General features: G+C 52.3%; 1 protein-coding gene across 1 annotated transcript; it reads right to left on the reverse strand.

Moving 5' to 3' along the window:
• Positions 1–2736: 2736 nt before the first annotated feature.
• Positions 2737–18229, reverse strand: LOC101234162 (dual specificity protein phosphatase 22-A). Its single transcript, XM_030282142.4, has 8 exons — positions 18136–18229; positions 17942–18017; positions 16628–16661; positions 16057–16139; positions 13138–13187; positions 9900–9974; positions 8659–8830; positions 2737–4051 (listed from the first exon to the last, which is right to left on the reverse strand). The coding sequence occupies exons 2-8, from the start codon at positions 17960–17962 to the stop codon at positions 3884–3886; spliced, it is 603 nt and encodes a 200-aa protein (XP_030138002.4). The 5' UTR covers positions 17963–18017; positions 18136–18229; the 3' UTR covers positions 2737–3883.
• Between the last annotated feature and the right edge of the window lie 340 nt (positions 18230–18569).

Below are 18569 nucleotides of genomic sequence, written 5' to 3' on the forward strand. Positions count from 1 at the left end.
TATATCAGCGAATTATGCGGCCACGCCCACCGCCACGCCCTCTCTAAGCTCCGCCAATCACCGGCTCCTCCCCTCTCCCGCCCTACCCAATGAGGAGGCGGGGCCGCGCGGAGCTGGCCAATGAGGAGCGTCCCGGCGGGGCGCGCGCCGCGGTTTCTCTTAAAGCGCGGCTTTCCCCGAAATCAGCTGACCCGGAGGGGGCGGGGCCGGGCGGGAGGGGGCGGGGCCAACCCGCCCCTATCCCGGGTCTGTCCCGGGCCGGTCCCGAGTTAGTCCAGTCCCAGTTCCAGCCCAGTTCCCCAGTGCCAGAGCAGGGCCAGGGCCAGACTGACCCCTTACCAGTCCCAGGTCAGCCCAGTCCCACACCAGTCTCCCCAGTCCCAGACCAGTTCCCCAGTCCCAGGTCAGCCCATCCCCATCTCAGATCAATTCCCCAGTCCCAGACCAATCCATCCCCAGCCCATGATCAATATATGCCCGAATAAATCTCCCCAGTTCCAGATCAATGTAGTTCCACACCAGTCTCCCAGTCCCAGACCAGTTTCCCACTCCCAGACCAGTTTCCCCAGTCCCAGACCAGTTTCCCCAGTCCCAAATCAGTTTCCCCAATCCCAGATCAGTTTTCCCAGTCTTAAATCAGTTTCCCCAGTCCCAGAAAAGTTTCCCCAGTCCCAGATCAGTTTTCCCAGTCTTAAATCAGTTTCCCCAATCCCAGATCAGTTTCCCAGTCCCAGATCAGTTTCCCCAGTCCCAAATCAGTTTCCCCAGTCCCAGACCAGTTTCCCCAGTCCCAGGTCATTCTATCCTCAACCCCAAATCAGCCTTTCCAGTCTCAGACCAGTGTCCCCAGGCCCAGCCCAGCCCATTCCCACTCCCAGGCCACTTTCCCCAGTCCCAGACTGGTCCATGCCCAATTTAGTCCAGTTTAGTCCAGGGAGTTCCCAGTTCCTTTCTGGATCAAGGCCAGTCCTGGATCATTCCCTCCCTGCCTGCCCAGCAGTTCCCAGTGTTCCCAGTACAGTTTGGTGTCCTGACTTTGCCCCAGCCCAGCCAAACCCAGCCAGACCCACCAGAGCATGAAGCCCCATCTGCAGCCTGACTTCAGAGGGGTTTTTTTGGGATTACCAGATTACACACACATTTCTTGGAAGAAAACCATAATTACTCCCACGTGGGTAATACAGAGAAATGGGAAATGGATGGAGCTGCACAGATGGTTTAATAAAAATAATGAGGTGCACAACCTTTCCTGTCATTTCTAATAAAGAAGGGCTGGAATGGGCCTTGTTTTTAAGTTTTTTAAGCACCCCACTGATCCTCATTGGATCCCCCCAAGGAGATTTGGAATGAGCCAAAAAACATCTTCTGCCATCATACAACCAGGAGGATTCATGTTCTTTTTTGACCAAAAATACAATTTTGAGCTTTGCTTATTGGTGGGGCTTTGCATCACCACCTCCCCTTGCTAGACAGAGCCCCTCCTGTAAAAACCTCTTTGTTTTGTTAAAATTCTGGGAAATTTGTGATATTTTAAAGGGTCTGCACGCAACTAAACTCTCCATCCCCTCTGGAGATCCACTGCAATGCAGCGAGGTGACTTCATCATCCCCACCTTCAATTTGGCTCTGCAGCTTCAGAGGCAGCCTGGAAAGGTAAATCCAAATTCCCTGGGGCAAGGAGGATCCCTGTGGGGAGCATAAAAAAATAAAATCATTAAAAGAAAGTTTCAGGCAATTGAAACAGGCTGGGAGCAGAGCCTATTTCCCTGTGCCAGAAGCACCAGGATTTTGGGAAGGCTGGTGTGGGGCAGTGTTGTTTTGATTAAAAAAAAAAATAAAAAAAAAATCTATATAAATTATTACAAAACTCAAAAAACTTAAAAAAAAAATCTTAAAAATTCAAAACAACAGGGCAGCAGAGCCCAGCAGCCAAGCGTGAGGTGCTCTTGGAAATGGCCAAGAAGTGGAAATCCAGCCCAGTTTTACCTGTTTGGGGTTTGCCTCCCAGCTCCCACAATTCCTAAAGTCACCTCAGGTCCTGCTGATGGAAGGCAGAGTGGAAAAATAGATATATTCAGCTGGGATAGCCCGGAAACCCTGGGAAATTCGGGTTAGGAGGGGATTTTTGCGCTTGGCTGTGGCTGTGATGTCAGGCAGGGAGGGGGTGCTGCTCTGGGGAAGCATTCCCTGTGATTCCCCAAATCTGGGGGATTTTCCCAGCCCTGCCTTTGGTGCTGTGGTTCCCTGGGGGTGTTTGAAACTCAGGCTGTGGAGTTTATCACACCTCCAGCACATCTAATCTCTGCTTATCACCCATCTCCAATGACTTCCTATTAACTCCCGCTGTCTTCTCTTTTCTCTTCCTGCCTGCAAGTTCTATTTTTTCTGCTTCTTAAAATGAAAACAGAGGTTTTAAATCCAATATTGATCCCTGAGCTGATTGCTCAGCCTCCCTTCAGCCCTCTCCATCAACAGCCTCCATCTCATTAATTGCTTTCCCTTTTTACTTCCACGTGGAATAACAACCACAGGGACCTTTTTCTCCATCTAAATAAATAAGGAAAAAACCCTTTTTTTTTTTTTTTTTCCCTGAAATTCTATATCATGGCTAAACATGGAATATTTAAATCTTTTTGTCTTGCTGGTGGTTCTCATCAAGAAAATGGGAATCAGGGTGGTTTTTTCAGTCCATCTCTGTATTCCCACCAGGAACACCACAAATCAAGTCCAGGCACCCTCAGGATTTAATAACTCTCTTTTTTATTAGGAGCTGGCTGAGTCACCCCTGGTGCTGTCACACCATGAGTACCCGAAAATCTTCATCAAGAGAATTCCTAGAAATGTTTTGAATCCCTTTTTTCTTAGAAGGAATTGCAGAGCAGAGATTTTTGAGTGGACAAACAGGGTAATTATAATAAAAGGCCGAGATGGCACGGAAGGGTTGAAGTTTTCCATGTGGAAGGGCTGAATCCACGGGATGGGACCCTCCTTGTAAGGCAGATGGGAGGAATTCCTGCCAAACAAAGCTCTGGAAAAGCACAATCCGAGTTTGGGATGAAAAACTGGACATGGCCACAGGGTTTAGGTATTAAAAAGGCTTTTGGAGAGGGACAGAGTTAAATTGGTCCGTGGGTTGAGTGAATCCAACCAAGCTTTTTTTGGTTTCTTTGGCAAGCAGGGACATTCAGATGGGGCTCAGGGAAACCCAAACCCACTCTGGCTCCAGGGATGGAGGCAGTGGGACAGGCACTGCTGGGTTTTCCCCCTCCCTGGGGCTGGGATAAGGAAAAGTCCAGCTAAAAGGAAAATTTGGATTTACCTTTCCCCTCATCCCTGGGGCTGGGATAAGGAAAAGTCCAGCTAAAAGGTAAATTTGGAATTACCTTTCCCGTTATCCCTGGAGCTGGGATAAGGAAAATTCCAGCTAAAAGGTAAATTTGGAAATGCTTTTCCCCCCTCCCTGGGGTTGAGATAAGGAAAATGCCAGCTAAAAGGTAAATTTGGATTTACATTTCCCCTCATCCCTGGGGTCGGGATAAGGAAAATTCCAGTTAAAAGGTGAATTTGGATTTACATTTCCCCTTTTCCCTGGGGCAGGGATAAGGAAAATGTCAGATATTCACCTGCCAAGGACATGCACAGCAAGGGGCAGCCCCAAAACACCTCCAGCCCCTCTCCCCATCCCACTGGGTGCCAGCTGAGGCTCAGAGCACCCCCAAATCCCAGGATTCACCCCTCCTTCCTCAGGGAAGCAGAGGACAAGGTGGATTCTCCATCTCCTACCTCGGATTGCACTCGTGCCACACTAAATTATCACTTATATCAAACACTCAGAGCTTGTAATTCACCCTGTGAGATTGAAAACTCTTTTCCATGGGCAGAGATCACAGCCAGTGTCTCTGGGAGCTCTGTCCAGGGGGGTTCCTGACCCCTGCCAGGGTCCCAGGGCAGCCAGAGGGATGCTCTGGATTCCCACAGCCCAGCAGCTGCTGCAGCTCCTCCTGGTCCTGGAAGGGGTTCCTGCCATAATCCCGGCGGATCCAGGCGCGGTACTGCCGGGAAAAAAGGGAAAAGAGGATTTTGGGGTGAGCTGGGCAGTGAGGGAGCCCAGAGAGAGAGCAGGGCTGTAGCAGCTCCAGGGGAAAGCAGGGAGCAAAGCAATTCCTGCTGCGTCCCCCCATCACCCAGCACCCCACAGCTGCACTGGGGTCCCCCCATCCCAGCACTCCCCACATCCCAGCACAGAGCTGGCAGCACCCTCAGCTTCCCACCCCACCCTGGCCACAGCTGGCACAGCAGCTTTATTTATTCCTCCTTGCCAAGAAGCTGCTGCTGTTCCCCTTGTGCCTGAATTCCCCTAAGGAATGCTTCCCAAAGCTTTTTTTTATTATTATTTTTTCCCCCCCACCACAAGCAGCACGGCCGAGTTGGTCCTTGCAAGGTGAGGCAGGTTTGCTGTCAGAACACCTCGGGAGGTTGTGGGGAGCCTCTGACCCCACTGATCCCCATTATTCCTGGTGGCCAGGGGCCAGCTGGCAGCAGGCTGAGGGCTGGAAGCCAGGGATGATCCAGAGAAACCATTCCCGTTACTGCTGGGATGAGGAAACAGCCAGACAGTCCCAAATTGCAGCAGGGAGCAGCGTGGGCAGGAAGGGACAGCTCTGCCAGGATTCACCATTCCGGGCTCCCAGGGGCTCTGCCATCCCCCTGAGGAGCTGGGATCCAGCTGCTCCAGCATGGAAATACTGGGATGGGACACAGGAGCACCCCCAGCAGCACCAAACACCCCCAGGGAAGGATGGAGGGCGCCTGTGGGTGCAAAGGGTGCAGAGAGAGACTGGGAATTGGAGCCCTGGGATGGGGATGGGATGGGATGGGATGGGATGGGATGGGATGGGATGGGATGGGATGGGATGGGATGGGATGGGATGGGATGGGATGGGATGCAGCCAGGGGATCCAGAGGGAGAGGGAAGCAGCTCCCGTGAGCTGCCCAACCTTGGCACCCCCAGGCTGAGGTGCCCTCGCTGTGGATTTGGCTCCTGCCCATCCAGGAGCCACCGAGCTCCCAGAAAATTTTGGGATGCGGGGCAGCAGGATTAGCAGCTCAGCACTGGATCAGTCACAAGGGAAAAAATGTTTTAGACTGACCCTGGTGATATAATCCCCTCCTGCAGCCAGGGAAAATCAGCTGGGACAGGGGGGATTTCCACTGGGAATGTCTGGATTTCCCAACTCCACCCCCTCCCACAGCAGGGCTGTCACACGTGCAAGCAGGGACATCCCTGCCCAGGGCAGCCCTGAGAGCCAGACCCCTATTCCTTGAGGGAAAACACCCCTGGGAAGTGAGACCCACAAGGTTTGGGACAGGATTTGGGGCAAGACCCACGCCAGGATCTCCTGGGGGGCACATCCCTTCTGTGCCAGCCGTGCAGAGGGATGGAGATCCGTGGGAAGGGTGCCCTGGCACCCAGCAGGGCTCAGCACCCAGCCTGGAGCTGGTGCCACCGCCCAGGGGAGAGGGAAGGGCTGGCTGGGAGAGGGGGGAAGCTGCCAGGCATTTCCTCCTAAAGCCAGAGCAAGAAGTGGTTCCAGCCCATTTCCTCCAGTGCTGAGCACCAGCCCACTGCCCTCCTCCTCCTCCTCCTCCTCCTCCTCCTCCTCCTCCTCCTCCTCCTCCTCCTCCTCCTCCTCCTCTCCCAGCCATTCGGGTCAAAGGCAGCCTGGCCATGGTGTGCCAGCACCGTGGGGGACAGCTCTGCCACCAGAGAGTCCATCTGTGCCCTCTGTGACACCCACACTGTGCCCACTGTGACACCCACACTGTGCCCACTGACTTCCTTTCCTAACCTTACCCCTCATCCTGCTGCTGCTCTTGGTCCCTTCCCTTCTTTCTCTGTCCCTCCAGCCCAGGGAAGCCCCAGTTGCCAGCTTGAAACCGCAGCTGCACGCTCCAGCAGCGGGGCTGGAGCTTCTTCCCCATCCCTTCCTCCCAGCTCAGCTCCCTGAGGTGAAGGAAACTGAGGCACCACAGCCTCAGGAGGTCCAAGGAGGTCCCCAGAAGGTCCAAGGAGGTCCTCAGAAGGTCCAAGAAGATCCTCAGAAGGTCCAAGGAGGTCCCCAGAAGGTCCAAGGAGGTTCCCAGAAGCTCCAAGAAGGTCCCAGAAGGTCCAAGAAGGTCCCAGAAGGTCCCCAGAAGGTCCAAGGAGGTCCCCAGAAGGTCCAAGAAGGTCCAAGGAGGTCCCCAGAAGGTCCAAGAAGGTCCAAGGAGGTCCCCAGAAGGTCCAAGAAGGTCCAAGAAGATCCTCAGAAGGTCCAAGGAGGTCCCCAGAAGGTCCAAGGAGGTCCCCAGAAGGTCCAAGAAAGTCCAAGGAGGTCCCCAGAAGGTCCAAGGAGGTCCAAGAAGATCCCCAGAAGGTCCAAGGAGGTCCCCAGAAGGTCCAAGCTGTTCCTCACAAGTTTCACCACCAAGGATTGAGGCTTCCCACCCACGAGGGCCATTCTCTGGCCAGTGCTGACATCACAGGGAACACGGGTGGGAGTTTCAAGGAAAAAGCAACTCTTGCTAAATCCCAGGGACAGGAAAACACATCCCAGCTCCTCCACCCTCAGCTGTGCCTTGGCTGGCTCAGGGAAAGGATAGCAAAGCCACTGGCAAAATCTGTGAGGTGACGGAAAAGCAGCTTCTGAGGGAAAGGGAGGAAATTTTGGCATCCATTGAGCCCAGCGTGGATTTTGGGAGCAGGAGGAATGGGTGGGGTGGAGGGAGGGCACAGCAAAGCCCAGAGCAGGGGAAGGGCTGGGGAGAGCTGGGAATCTCCAGCCCCACGGGTGTTTTTGTCACCCCCGGGAGCGTTTTCCAGCCTCCTCCAGGGGCGGTTCTGGTGACAACGGGGCAGAGCCACATCCCTCATGTGACAGCACCCGGGGAAGGGAACTTGGCACTGGGGATGGGGCTGGCCTTGGGGACAGTGTCACGGGCTGTCCCCGCTGGCTGTGCCAGGACAGGAGTCCCCCCAAAGGTCCCGTTTGCCGCGGGGACATCACGCGGTGGCTGCAGGACACGGGGGGCTCTGCCTGTGGGGGTGGCAGCGGGTTTAGGGGTGACAGGAGCTGTGACAACCCTCACACACATCTTGTCCAGGGTTTCCCTCTCCTTGCAGAGGTGTCTGTGCCCCATGGGAAGTTTGGGAGGCCAGGGATGGGTGGAGGAGCAGAGGCCGGAGTGGGAGGCTGGAGAGCCAGGTGGGAGCTGTGCTTTTAAAAGCCTTTTTCTTTGCTTTTTAAGGTCTTTCTCTTTGCCTTTCAAGGCCTTTCCCTCAGCTTCCAAAGGTTTTCCAGGTCGAAAGTGCAGCTCTGAGCTCTGCACCAAGTGCTCTCCTGTGGTTTCCCCCTTCACGCTGCCCCCGATTAATCCAACTAGCTCAGAGATAAGGGGCTGTGAGGGGAGGAATACCAGGAGAGGGGAAAAATATTTAAAAGAGGCTCTCACCCCAGGAGAACTTGATGCAGCTCTCTTTATTCTGTGATGTCCTTGTGGAGAGAGGGGCAAAAGAGAACGAACAGGAAATGTCAGGGGTCTATAGGTTTGGACAGGGTGGGTTTTCCTGGCTCTCCGTTGGGGTAGGAAGGAGGATCCAGGGTTATCTTGATCAGAGTCACAGGTGGTGAGGGAATGGGAGATTTCTCCACCCACACCTGCTCCTGCCTCTGGGAGCAGGGCACTGGCAGATCCCAGTGTGCCCAGACATCCCGAAACTCCTCAGAAAAGCCTTCCTCCCTCTCCGTGCTGCATTCCCGGGAATTGGCCCAGCTCCTTCCCGAGGTTCCCAAGGGCCAAACTGCTCTCCCATCCCTCCCGCTGCATCCCAGCTCGAGAAAAGAAGTTCAGGGTTTTTCAGACCTTTTTAAATCTTACTCACGCAACATCAAAGCGATTTTTGGTTTTTTTTAATTCCTTTTCATTTTTGCACCCAAATCCTCAGCTGCTAAACAACGCTCCCCAAATCCCACTGGGGCAAACAGAGAGCTGCATGCAGAGGAGCCGTGCCTGGTTGCAAACCCCTCCAACGAGGGTGTTGGAATTTGTAGGTATTGGTGATTTTGAGATTGTATAAAGTTTTTGTTTTTTTGTCTTGTTGCTAAAGAAGAAGTCATAATTTGTTTGTGCTGTTTTTAAGGTTGTTTATTTTTGCTTATTTATAACATGTTCTGCTGCCCTGCCGTAGGTTTGTTTTGCAGGGCAGCATGTGGGGCTCTGCCCTCAGTGGGATGTTATAAATATTATATATTAGAAACTATGTGTGCTGTATTTACAATAATGTGCTAATATCTATTATCTATGTTGAACAGTGTGTCTCTAGCTTAAACCAACAGAAAAATGCCAACACCACAGTGAAACATGGAGGGCATGAAGAAGGAGAAAAAGGACAAGACACGCCCAATTTCCTCCATCTTGTCCCCTTTGGACCCCTAATCTAGAATCCTAAAATTTTACTTTTGCACCAGTGCCACAATTACTTATTACTCATATCAAACACTCAGAGCTTGTAATTCATCCTATAAAATTAAAAACTCTTTTCTATGAACAGAGATCAGAGATCCTAGGCCCTCCAGGGCAGCTAAAGGGAAGCCCTGGATTCCCACATGGGGGACCTTACCTGGGGGAGCAGGGTGCTCTGGTACTCCTGCAGCTGCTGCTGGAAGCTGGAGTTGGGGCAGGCGTAGGAGCGCACGGCCCTGGTGGCAGCCAGGCAGCTCTGCCAGCCCAGCTCTGTCACTGTCATCAGGTATGCCACCAGCACCGTGCTGCTGCGGGACACCCCGGCCAGGCTGGGTGCCAGAGGAGGGGCATCAGGGAGGGCATCCCGCAGGAATCACCCCTGGGATGAAGATTCCCTCGCTGGGGTGTGAGCAGAGGGAAGAAGGGGTCACCTCCCTGTGCCCTCCTCAAGCCTGTCCCACATCCTGGATGCTCGGGTGGGCAGTGCAAGGAGCCCATCCCTGAGGATCCCAGTCCTTCCCATGGCCCTCCTTGCTGCTCTGTGCCTCCTCCTCTCCATCCTCCCCCTCCCCAGTGATGCTCAACGCCAAGGACAATTTTTGGGAGGCTATGCCTGATGCCTCAGGTTTGGATTTTCTATTTTTCAGATTCTGTGCTGCTTTAGTGTGTGTGTCTGGGCTTCACATGAGGGGATGCTGAGCTCTCTGCACAGAGCAGGAGACAAAACAATTCCTGCTCCAGCTGGGCACCAAGGACAAATGACCCAAATCTCAGCCCAGGAGCACAAACAACATGGGCTGGAGAGAGAAAAACAAGCAGGGTGGGACTGCCTGTGCTAAAGCTGGAATGGGACAATGAACTCCAAGGTGCCAATGGAGCAGAACTGATCCCAGGGAGAGCCCCCGGGAGCGCTCGTGCATTTTGGGGGCATTTTGGCTCATCTTGGGTTCATTTCGGGACCATTTTGGTTCATCTTGGGTTCATTTTGGGATCATTTTGGTTCACCTTGGGTTCATTTTGGGACAATTTTGGTTCACCTTGGGTTCATTTTGGGACCATTTTGGTTCATCTTGGGTGCATTTCAAGACCATTTTGGTTCATCTTGGGTGCATTTCAGGACCATTTTGGTTCACCTTGGGTTCATTTCGGGACCATTTTGGTTCATTTTGAAATGAACTTCTTGCTGGAGATACCCAAAATGAACCATTTCGAAATGGTCATTTTGGGTACCTCCAGCAAGAGCCTGTCTGGGCTCTGGTGCTGCCCAAGGTGGATCCATGGAGGAGATCCTTTCATAAATCCCTGCTCTATTCTGTAACTCTGCCCAGCTCTCCTTCCCAAGGCGTCACCCCCAGCTCCCAGGGGACGGGTGGGTGTGAGGGTCACTGCAGCTCTCACCAGTGCACCAGGCAGGCTCCCCCTCCCAGCCGGCACTCGTGGATGAACTGGATGCACTCCTTGAAATGCTGCAGCCTGCAGGGAGACAGCACAGGTGAGGAAGGAAGGGCACGCCGAGCCCCGGGGCAGTTTTGGGGCAGAAAATCTGCTTTTGGTCACTTTTCCTCCCTGGCCACCCAGCCCTGGGTTTTCCAGGAGGAGAAGTGTTGGAACTCTGCTTATTGAGAATTTTGGACTTTTTGTACTAACAGGCACTGACCCCCAAGAGAACACTACCTAAAACCATAGAAAAAGCTTCCAAAATTAAATACTAAAACTAAAACGATGAGTCTGTATTTTAAATAAAAGGATGTAATATCACCTAGTAGAAACTTAATATTTAAGGTTTTAGAATGTAGTAATATATATTGTAAAACAAAATTTTTTAAAATATATTTTTATATTATATATTTTTTTATATTTATATATATAAATATATATTTGTAAAACAAAATAGAAGTTTTAAAACAAAAACTAGTCCTTCTTCTTCATAAGTTTAAGTAGTATTGTGCAATTAAATTAAGAAATCCACATCACAAGCCACAAGTATTAAGTTAAAAATTAGTTATTAAGTTAAAAATCAGTTATAAAATAGTTAAGTTAAAACTAAAAATAATTTAAGTATAATTTCTTAATGAAAGAGTTTATCCTTAAAAAACCTTATAAAAAAAGAGACACAACTCCATTTTTAACTTATTAAAACACTATCAAACTCACAATTTGTGAAATCGGAATGTAAATAAAATACAATCAACATCTAAATCCAAAGAGAAAAATACCATCTCACACATTTCATCCCAACTTTAACAAAAAAAAATACAAAAATCCAGAGAGAAGAGGGTCCCTTTGGCAGCACCTCTGCTGCGGTGCTGGACTTCCTCTGCTCCGCGTGACAGGGTGGGCGTGAGCCCACGGAGCCTTCCTGATTTCTCAGAAGCCAAGGCTTGACCTCCCACAGTTATTCCCACTGGGCCCTTGCCAAGGGAGCTGCTTTCCCTCTGGGAATTCTCCAGAACCTCCTCCATCACTGCTACCCCATGGAAAAGGCCGTTTGTTCCTCACCCTGCCCTGGGAGCGCTGGGCTCGGTGCTGTCCAAGGAGCCAAAAATGAGTTTATGCAGGAATTGCAGCGGTTCTGCTTCCCAGGAACAGGAGCAGAGATGAGGGAGTGTCTGACATCGTGATCGGGTTAAAAATACCGAACCTCTCATTCCTGGGAGGAGATGTCAGCCCAAGGATCCTCCAGCAAATGGAGCATCAACATCTGGGAGGATTTTCCCTGCCCAAAGTGACGCCTCAGGTTTTAGATTTTATATTTTTTTCAGATTCTGTGCTGCTTTAGTGTGCAGTTCTGAGCTTCACATGAGGGGATGGTGAGCTCTGTACACAGAGCAGGGACAAAACAATTCCTGCTCCAGCTGGGCACCAAGGACAAATGATCCAAAATTATCTAAATGATCCAAATCTCAGCCCCAAGAGCACAAACACCGCGGGCTGGAGAGAGAAAAACAAGCAGGGTGGGACTGCCTGGGCTAAAGCTGGAATGGGACAATGAACTCCAAGGTGCCAATGGAGCAGAACTGATCCCAGGGAGAGCCCCCGGGAGCGCTCGTGCATTTTGGGGGCATTTTGGTTCATCTTGGGTTCATTTTGGGACCATTTTGGTTCATCTTGGGTTCATTTTGGGACCATTTTGGTTCACCTTGGGTTCATTTTGGGTCCATTTTGGTTCACCTTGGGCTCATTTTGGGACCATTTTGGTTCACCTTGGGTTCATTTTGGGACCATTTTGGTTCACCTTGGGTGCAGCCCTGGCTGGGCTCTGGTGTTGCCCAAGGTGGATCCATGGAGGAGATCCTTTAATAAATCCCTGTTTTATTCTTTAGCTCTGTCCAGCTCTGTTCTAGCTCAGCCTTCCCAAGACATCACAATCATGTCCCAGAGGATTTTCCTGCTTGTCCTGCTGCTCTCCACAGATTGGACATCATCCCCCAGGGCCTGCAGGTACTGCCCACTCAGCCCCAAACTCTGCCGATCCTAGTTCTCCCCTTCAGCCCCTCAGCAGGAGCAGCAGGAATGTTCTTTCCTTGCAAGGACACGATGCTCGTGCCTCCAGCCTGCATCCCTGTCCCAACCCACCCCAAAAGAATTTGACTCCCCCCATCCATCCTCACCCACTCCACGGGTGTTTTTCCCACAGGGAAAGCTCTGCCTGTGCTTTTCCAGCCTCCAAGAGTGGGATCAGGGAGTGGAATTAGTGCTGAGAGCTGCTGAGCTCCCGAATCACAAGCAGGATAACAAAAAGTTCACCAGGATTGTGAAATCCAAGGCATAAACTGACGAGCAGAAAATAGTTTCTTGAATAACTCTTCCTTCCTGCCGGCAGCCTTATCTTCTTTTTTTTTCCTCCTCCTTTTCTGTCTTTTTTTTTTTTTGCCTTTCGTAGACACGCCACAAACGCAAAGAAATGAGCAAAGTGGGGGAAAAAATAACAACCAAAAATCCCAGTTCTTGCTGAGGCAGGATTTTCTTGTAAAGCTTCTCTTTCCGCTCAGCCAGAGCATGAGCAAGCAGGATTCCACCCCGGGCACGGCTGCTCCCAAGGATGCTGGAAAATCCAGCACCTCCACAGGCAGGGCCTTGGAAATTAAGTTTTGATGCTTTTTAGGGTTTGATTGGAGAGAAAAATCCCATGGATTTGCCAATTTGCTGATGCAAATGGATAAATTTGGATAAATTATGGGTGCATGTCACCCAAAGCAGCAGCAGCATCCCACAAAATCCTGGGAATTCCTCCCAGCAGCTTCAACTCCACAATGGCATTCCAAGAGTTATGAGCATGGGTGCTTTATATGGCAAAAATTATTTATTACTTTAATAAATTTATCTTAAAAAAAAAAAAAAAACAAGCCTTGAAGACTGACAAATTGTCTTCCTAACGCTCCTATTTTCAATCCTGCCCAGTAGAATAACTCTGAAACTTGATGAAAAAATACATTTCCTGACTGCAAGCACACATTAAAACTAGATTTTAAGCCCTAAAATGTTCTTTGCCACACAAAAATGAGCCCAAGCTCCTGGAAAACTCGGGGATTATGTGAAATTTCACAGCATGAATGGACTAAACCTTCATCCTGCAGAATCTGAGCTTTTATTGACCAACAGCTGCCAGAAGGAAAAAGGACGGGAAATCACTTACAGGTTTTGACTGGATGAATCCGAGGCCGAGATACACAGATAGGTCATGTCCTGCAATACCAAATAAAATAACCATTAAATACCTCCAAGAATCACAAAATCCTCCATTTCTCCCTCTTTTTTTTTCCTTCCTCAGTTGGCCTTGAGGGGAGAAAAAAGCTGAAAACCACTTTGGGGTTTGCTGCACTGCCATGGACGGGTGCATCCATCCCACCCCATTGATTTCCTCTCAATCCCACGGGACAGGGCAGGCTGTGGGACCAACTAAAATATTCAGGAGCCCCCCAAAACAGAGCCAGGGAGCCCCAAACTCCATCAGGAAGACGTGCACTGACAAAGCCACTCTCATCAATGAGTTATTTCCTCCTTGTCCTTTTAATACCCCATAAATCATCTGCTGCCTGCTGGCCTGGGTCAGATTACTTTCCTCTCCTTAAAACATCGCTTCCTCGATCCTCCCTGTTTGGAGCTAAATTTAGATCTTTTTTATCTGAGGGTTGGGGTTTTTTTTATTTAATCTTTTCTTAGCAAAATTGAGGGGGAAATGCTGCAGCTAGAGCGCCAGGGATTGCCCCATCTCCAGCAGGTCCCTCCTGCCTCAGGCAGCCCAAACCCCTGGACCCCCCTCCAGCCCAGGAGGTTGGAAAAATTGGATTATTTAAGGAAGGAAGGGGCAGAGCAGGATGGGCACTGGGATAATTCCGTGCTGGGATGACCCACAGGGTTTCCACACGTCACCTCATCCATAGTTCCACACCTGGTGCCATCCCAATGTGTTCCCACGCTGGGAAGAGCCACCAGGCCAACAAATCCACTGTGGAGAAGCCAAAACTACCCCAAACCACCCCAAATCCACTGTGGAGAAGCCAAAACAACCTCAAGGCACTCCAAATCCCTCATGGAGAAGCCAAATTGACCTCAATGCACCCCAAATCCACCGTGGAGAAGCCAAAACAACCTCAAGGCACCCCAAATCCACCATGGAGAAGCCAAAACTACCCCAAACCACCCCAAATCCATGGTGGAGAAGCCAAAATTACCTCAAGGCACCCCAAATCCCTCATGGAGAAGCCAAAACAACCTCAAGGCCAACAAATCCACCATGAAGAAGCCAAAACGACCTCAAGGCACCCCAAATCCATGGTGGAATATCCAAAACCACCTCAAGACACCCCAAGGGCCGACCCACATCCCCAGACCGGGATTAACCCGGGGCTCCTCACGGGGCCACCACGGCCGCGGTGCCGGTGCCGGGTTTGCGGTCACGGCTCGGGGCCGTGATTGACACATTGCAAAACCCCCCTGGGCCCTTCCGCTTCCCCCTGCGGGCTCTGCTCCGGGGTGTAAGTGTTCTGAGTGCTTTGCTCCAGGGTGTAAATGCTCTGAGCACTTTGCTTCATGGTGTAAGCACTCTGAGCGCTTTGCTCTGTGCTATAAATTCTCTGAGCCCTTTGCTTCATGGTGTAAGTCCTGCGTGCACATTGCTCCATGGTGGAAGCACTGTGTGTGCTTTGCTCCGTGGTGTAAGCGTTCTGAGCGCTTTGCTCCATGGTGTAAGAGTTCTGAGCACTTTGCTCTGTGATGTAAATGCTCTGAGCGCTTTGCTCAGTGGTGCAAGTGCTCCAAGCAGTTTGCTCTGTGGTGTAAATACTCCATGTGCTTTGCTCCGTGGTGCAAGCACTGCGTGTGCTTTTCTCCGTGGTGTAAATGCTCTGAGCAGTTTGCTCCATGGTGTAAGTGCTCCTGCGCTTTGCTCCATGGTGTAAGCACTCCGAGCGCTTTGCTCCCTGTCTGCCCCAGCCCACCCCCCAGCCCCAGCCCGTTTGTCCTTCCCTGTGGCTCTGTCCCTCTCCCGGTCCTCAGCAGGGAACAGCCCCGGGTGTTTTCTGTTGGGGTTCCCTCCGTGGTGGCCCCAAAAGGAGGAGGGGTTCTGGCGGTCCCGATCCCTTCCTGCAGCATCCCAACACTGGGGTGAAGCACCCCCAGCACCAGGAGGAGGTGGAGCTGCTGGAGAGAGTCCAGAGGAGCCAGGGATGCTCCAAAAGCTGGGAAAACTGCTCTGGAGCCAGGCTGGCAGAGCTGGGGGTGCTCACCTGGAGAGGAGAAGCTCCAGGGAGAGCTCAGAGCCCTTCCAGGGCCTGAAGGGGCTCCAGGAGAGCTGGAGAGGGACTGGGGACAAGGGATGGAGGGACAGGACACAGGGAATGGCTCCCACTGCCAGAGGGTGCATTTAGATGGGATTTTGGGGAGAAATTGCTCCCTGGGAAGGTGGGCTGTAGCTGCCTCTGGATCCCTGGAATGCCCAAGGCCAGGTTGGACATTGGGGCTTGGAGCAGCCTGGGCTGGTGGGAGGTGTCCTTGTCCCCCACCGGGCATCCAGCACCCCACGTCCGCACCCCTCACTCCTCCTGGCACACGGAACCACCCGGGCAGGATTTGTGCAAGAGCGTCCCACACCTTTGCCACCACCTGCCTCAGTTTTCAGAGCCGTCCTGCCTCAGTTTCCCCACCCAGCATCCCGCAGCGCTGCGGGGATCAGCGAGGCCGGAGCGGGGACACCGAGCAGGCGGTGCCGGCTCCGCTCGCGGGTCCCCTCCGTGTCCCCTCCCCGCCGGGGCTCCATTCGCGGGGCGCCGCCGCCCTCTCGTGGGGACCCCCCGGTACCACCGGGCACCCGCTGCGGGTCCCGCCTGCCCCCCAAAAACCACCGAGAGATGCCCCCAGCACCCCCTCCCCAAATCCATCACTGAGCTCCTTTGGGCAGCATCGCCTGGCGTCAATCGGTGCAAATCGGTGCAAATCGGTGCAAATCGGTGCAAACCCAGCATTGCTTCTCCCCAGCCCAGGAGAAGCTCCTGGATGTCCCTTCCCAGCTCCTGCTGCCCTGGGTGGTCCCCAGGTTCCCCAGCCAAGCACGCACCTCCAGCACGGGCGTGGCACCGGTGTGGATGGACAGGATGTGGGTCACCCCGTTCCTCAGCAGGTTCTCATGGTCCTCCGAGTCTGGAAACGGGAGCCAGGTGGGAATTACCTGCCCTGCTGGGACCCACCGGCCACCCCCCACCCCCTGACCCCCATTCCAGCCCTGCTCGCTGCCTCTCATCCCACACGGTGCAGGGAGGGGATTGGACTCCTCCTTCCAGGCAAAATCCCCCTGGGATGCACTGGGGACTCAGCAGGTTCCTAAAGCCATCCCCAAAAATCAGAAATTGCCCTGAGAACTCAGACAAAGCTGTTGTGTCCTTGCTGATGAGGAGGTTTTCAGATATTACCATGAATTTCCAGCACGGCTGGTGACCACAGCTCCCAGTGGACATCATCCCTTCCCTGGGCTGGACTGGGATCACTGGGATGGGGATTTGGGGCAGCTCTGGAGCTCTGGAAGATGCTGGGATTCCCAGTTGGGAGCACATGGAGTTGCCAAGGAGAGGAATCCTCCAGCCCTTCCAAGGATCCCAAAGCACCACGGAGGGGCAGGGAAAAACACTCACCACGAATATTCCCCAGGTAGAGGCCGGTGACAATCTGGGAGGAGACAAAAAGGAGAGAGAATTCAGATGGCACCAGGAACGAGGTACATCTGATGTGGTGGGAATGAGCTCCAGCAGGACCAGGACACCTGGCACCAAACTCCCCGGGCCATGCCAAACCAAGCACCCAAATCCATGGATCATCTGCATAAACAGCCAGGAAAGGCTGAGCCAGGAGAGCAGAGCTCAGGAGAAACTCAGCACAGAAATGGGAGGAGTTTGGACGTGATCCTCTGGAGTTTCAAAGGTTGCATCTGCCAGCTGGGGATGGATGGATGCTATTTATAGCAGGATTTATATTTATTGCAGTTAAGAGATGTCAAGGCTGCAAATTTGGTCTCCAACTGGCTGCTGCAGGGTTATGAAGGAGAAAAGGGACAGTTGAGGGTGTTTAAGGGGTGTAAGAACCTGCCAGAGCATTTCCAGAGGCAAAGAAAGACAGAGCTGATTATCAGCCGGACTTGCTGGTGCTCATCTGGCAGCAGAGCCCTGCTTTGAGGAGTTTTAGGGTTTTCAACAGCACTGGGTCACATCCAGCTGAGCCCCAGCTCACTCCTGGGTGCAAACTCATGGATTCAGCACAGCACAAACTGTGAAGGGGAATGCAGAGCCCTGTATCTTATGGAGTCCGAAACTGGATCCTACAAAAGTGTCTGCACCAATCCAGCCCTTGGCAACAACAGCCTGGGCTCCCCAAAAGGGTTGGGTGGCACTGGGAGGCTGTAAAAGGCACTTTGCCTGTCAGGCTGAGGTCACAGGGGGTGAATCCCTGGTGTTAAACCACATCAGAGCCGTGCAGAGGGAGTTTGCCCTGACCTGATCCCTCTGTTGGTGTCTAATTTTAAACTGGAGGACTCACATTCCAAGTGGTCATTTAAGGACACCAACAGAAATCGATCCCCTCCTCCAGCCCTGGAGGAAAAAGCAGCACTGAAACCACACTTCCCCCACTGCTGGGGCACACCCCGAGGGTGGAAAGGGGGGAATTTCTCTGCAGGGCACCCTGTTATCCCTGAGGATGAAAATGCCAAGGTTTTACCACCCCAGGGATGAGCACTTAATGCCAGCTGTCACTTTTCTGACACCTGCAGACACTGAGCTCTTCACCTCAGTTATTAACCTTGGATTTAAATCCCTGTTTGCTTTCCTAACTCTCTTGAAGCGCTTAGAATTCCAAAGGGCTGTGGGAAAGGTGCAGAGAGCTGTATTTAGGGATCTGGGAAGAGCTGCAGAGGAAGAGAACGTGCTGGCCACCACCCCACTGTCCCCCTGTACCTTGCTCATTCCAGTCCCCATGGATTTTCTCTGCCCAGGATCAGGATTCCGGTGGTTTCTCAGTCTCCAGGGCTACCTGCAAACAAACACCCGAAATTCCAGGGAGGATGGTGAGATCTGACCCCCTCCCAGAGCAGGAGGAAGGGAAGGAAGCCAGGAGGGGAGCAAGCAGAGCCCTGGCAAACTCAGCTCACCTGAGGCTGCCCCAGCATGTCCCGCTGCTGTTCTGGAGGGAAGGGGAGCAGAGAGTGGCTGGTGCCAGGAAGGGGAGGATGAAATAAGGATCTGGGATGGTGGCAAGGCTCGGGTTTCTCTCCTGGCCTTCCTGAGGTTCCACAGCTTTTTGGAAGGGCAGTCCCAGCAGGAAATCCCTTATCCCAGCAGCACTGAAACTCCAGCATTTGCTCCAAAATACCAATTTTCCAGGCACAATCCCCTGGCAGCTTCATGTCCCTCACCTAGGTCGGTGCCACCAAGCTGCCAGAGGCAGGAGCTGTGCAAAAAGCAGGGAAAAACAGAATTCCAGCCATCACCAGCCTGGGATTGTCACCCTCATCCTTCTCAGCAGCCCAGAGATAAATTTATCACTTAAGGGATTTTTTTCAGGCATAGGAAGAGGAGTTCATTG

Source organism: Taeniopygia guttata, chromosome 11, assembly GCF_048771995.1.
Source record: "Taeniopygia guttata chromosome 11, bTaeGut7.mat, whole genome shotgun sequence".
Lineage (NCBI taxonomy): Eukaryota > Metazoa > Chordata > Aves > Passeriformes > Estrildidae > Taeniopygia > Taeniopygia guttata.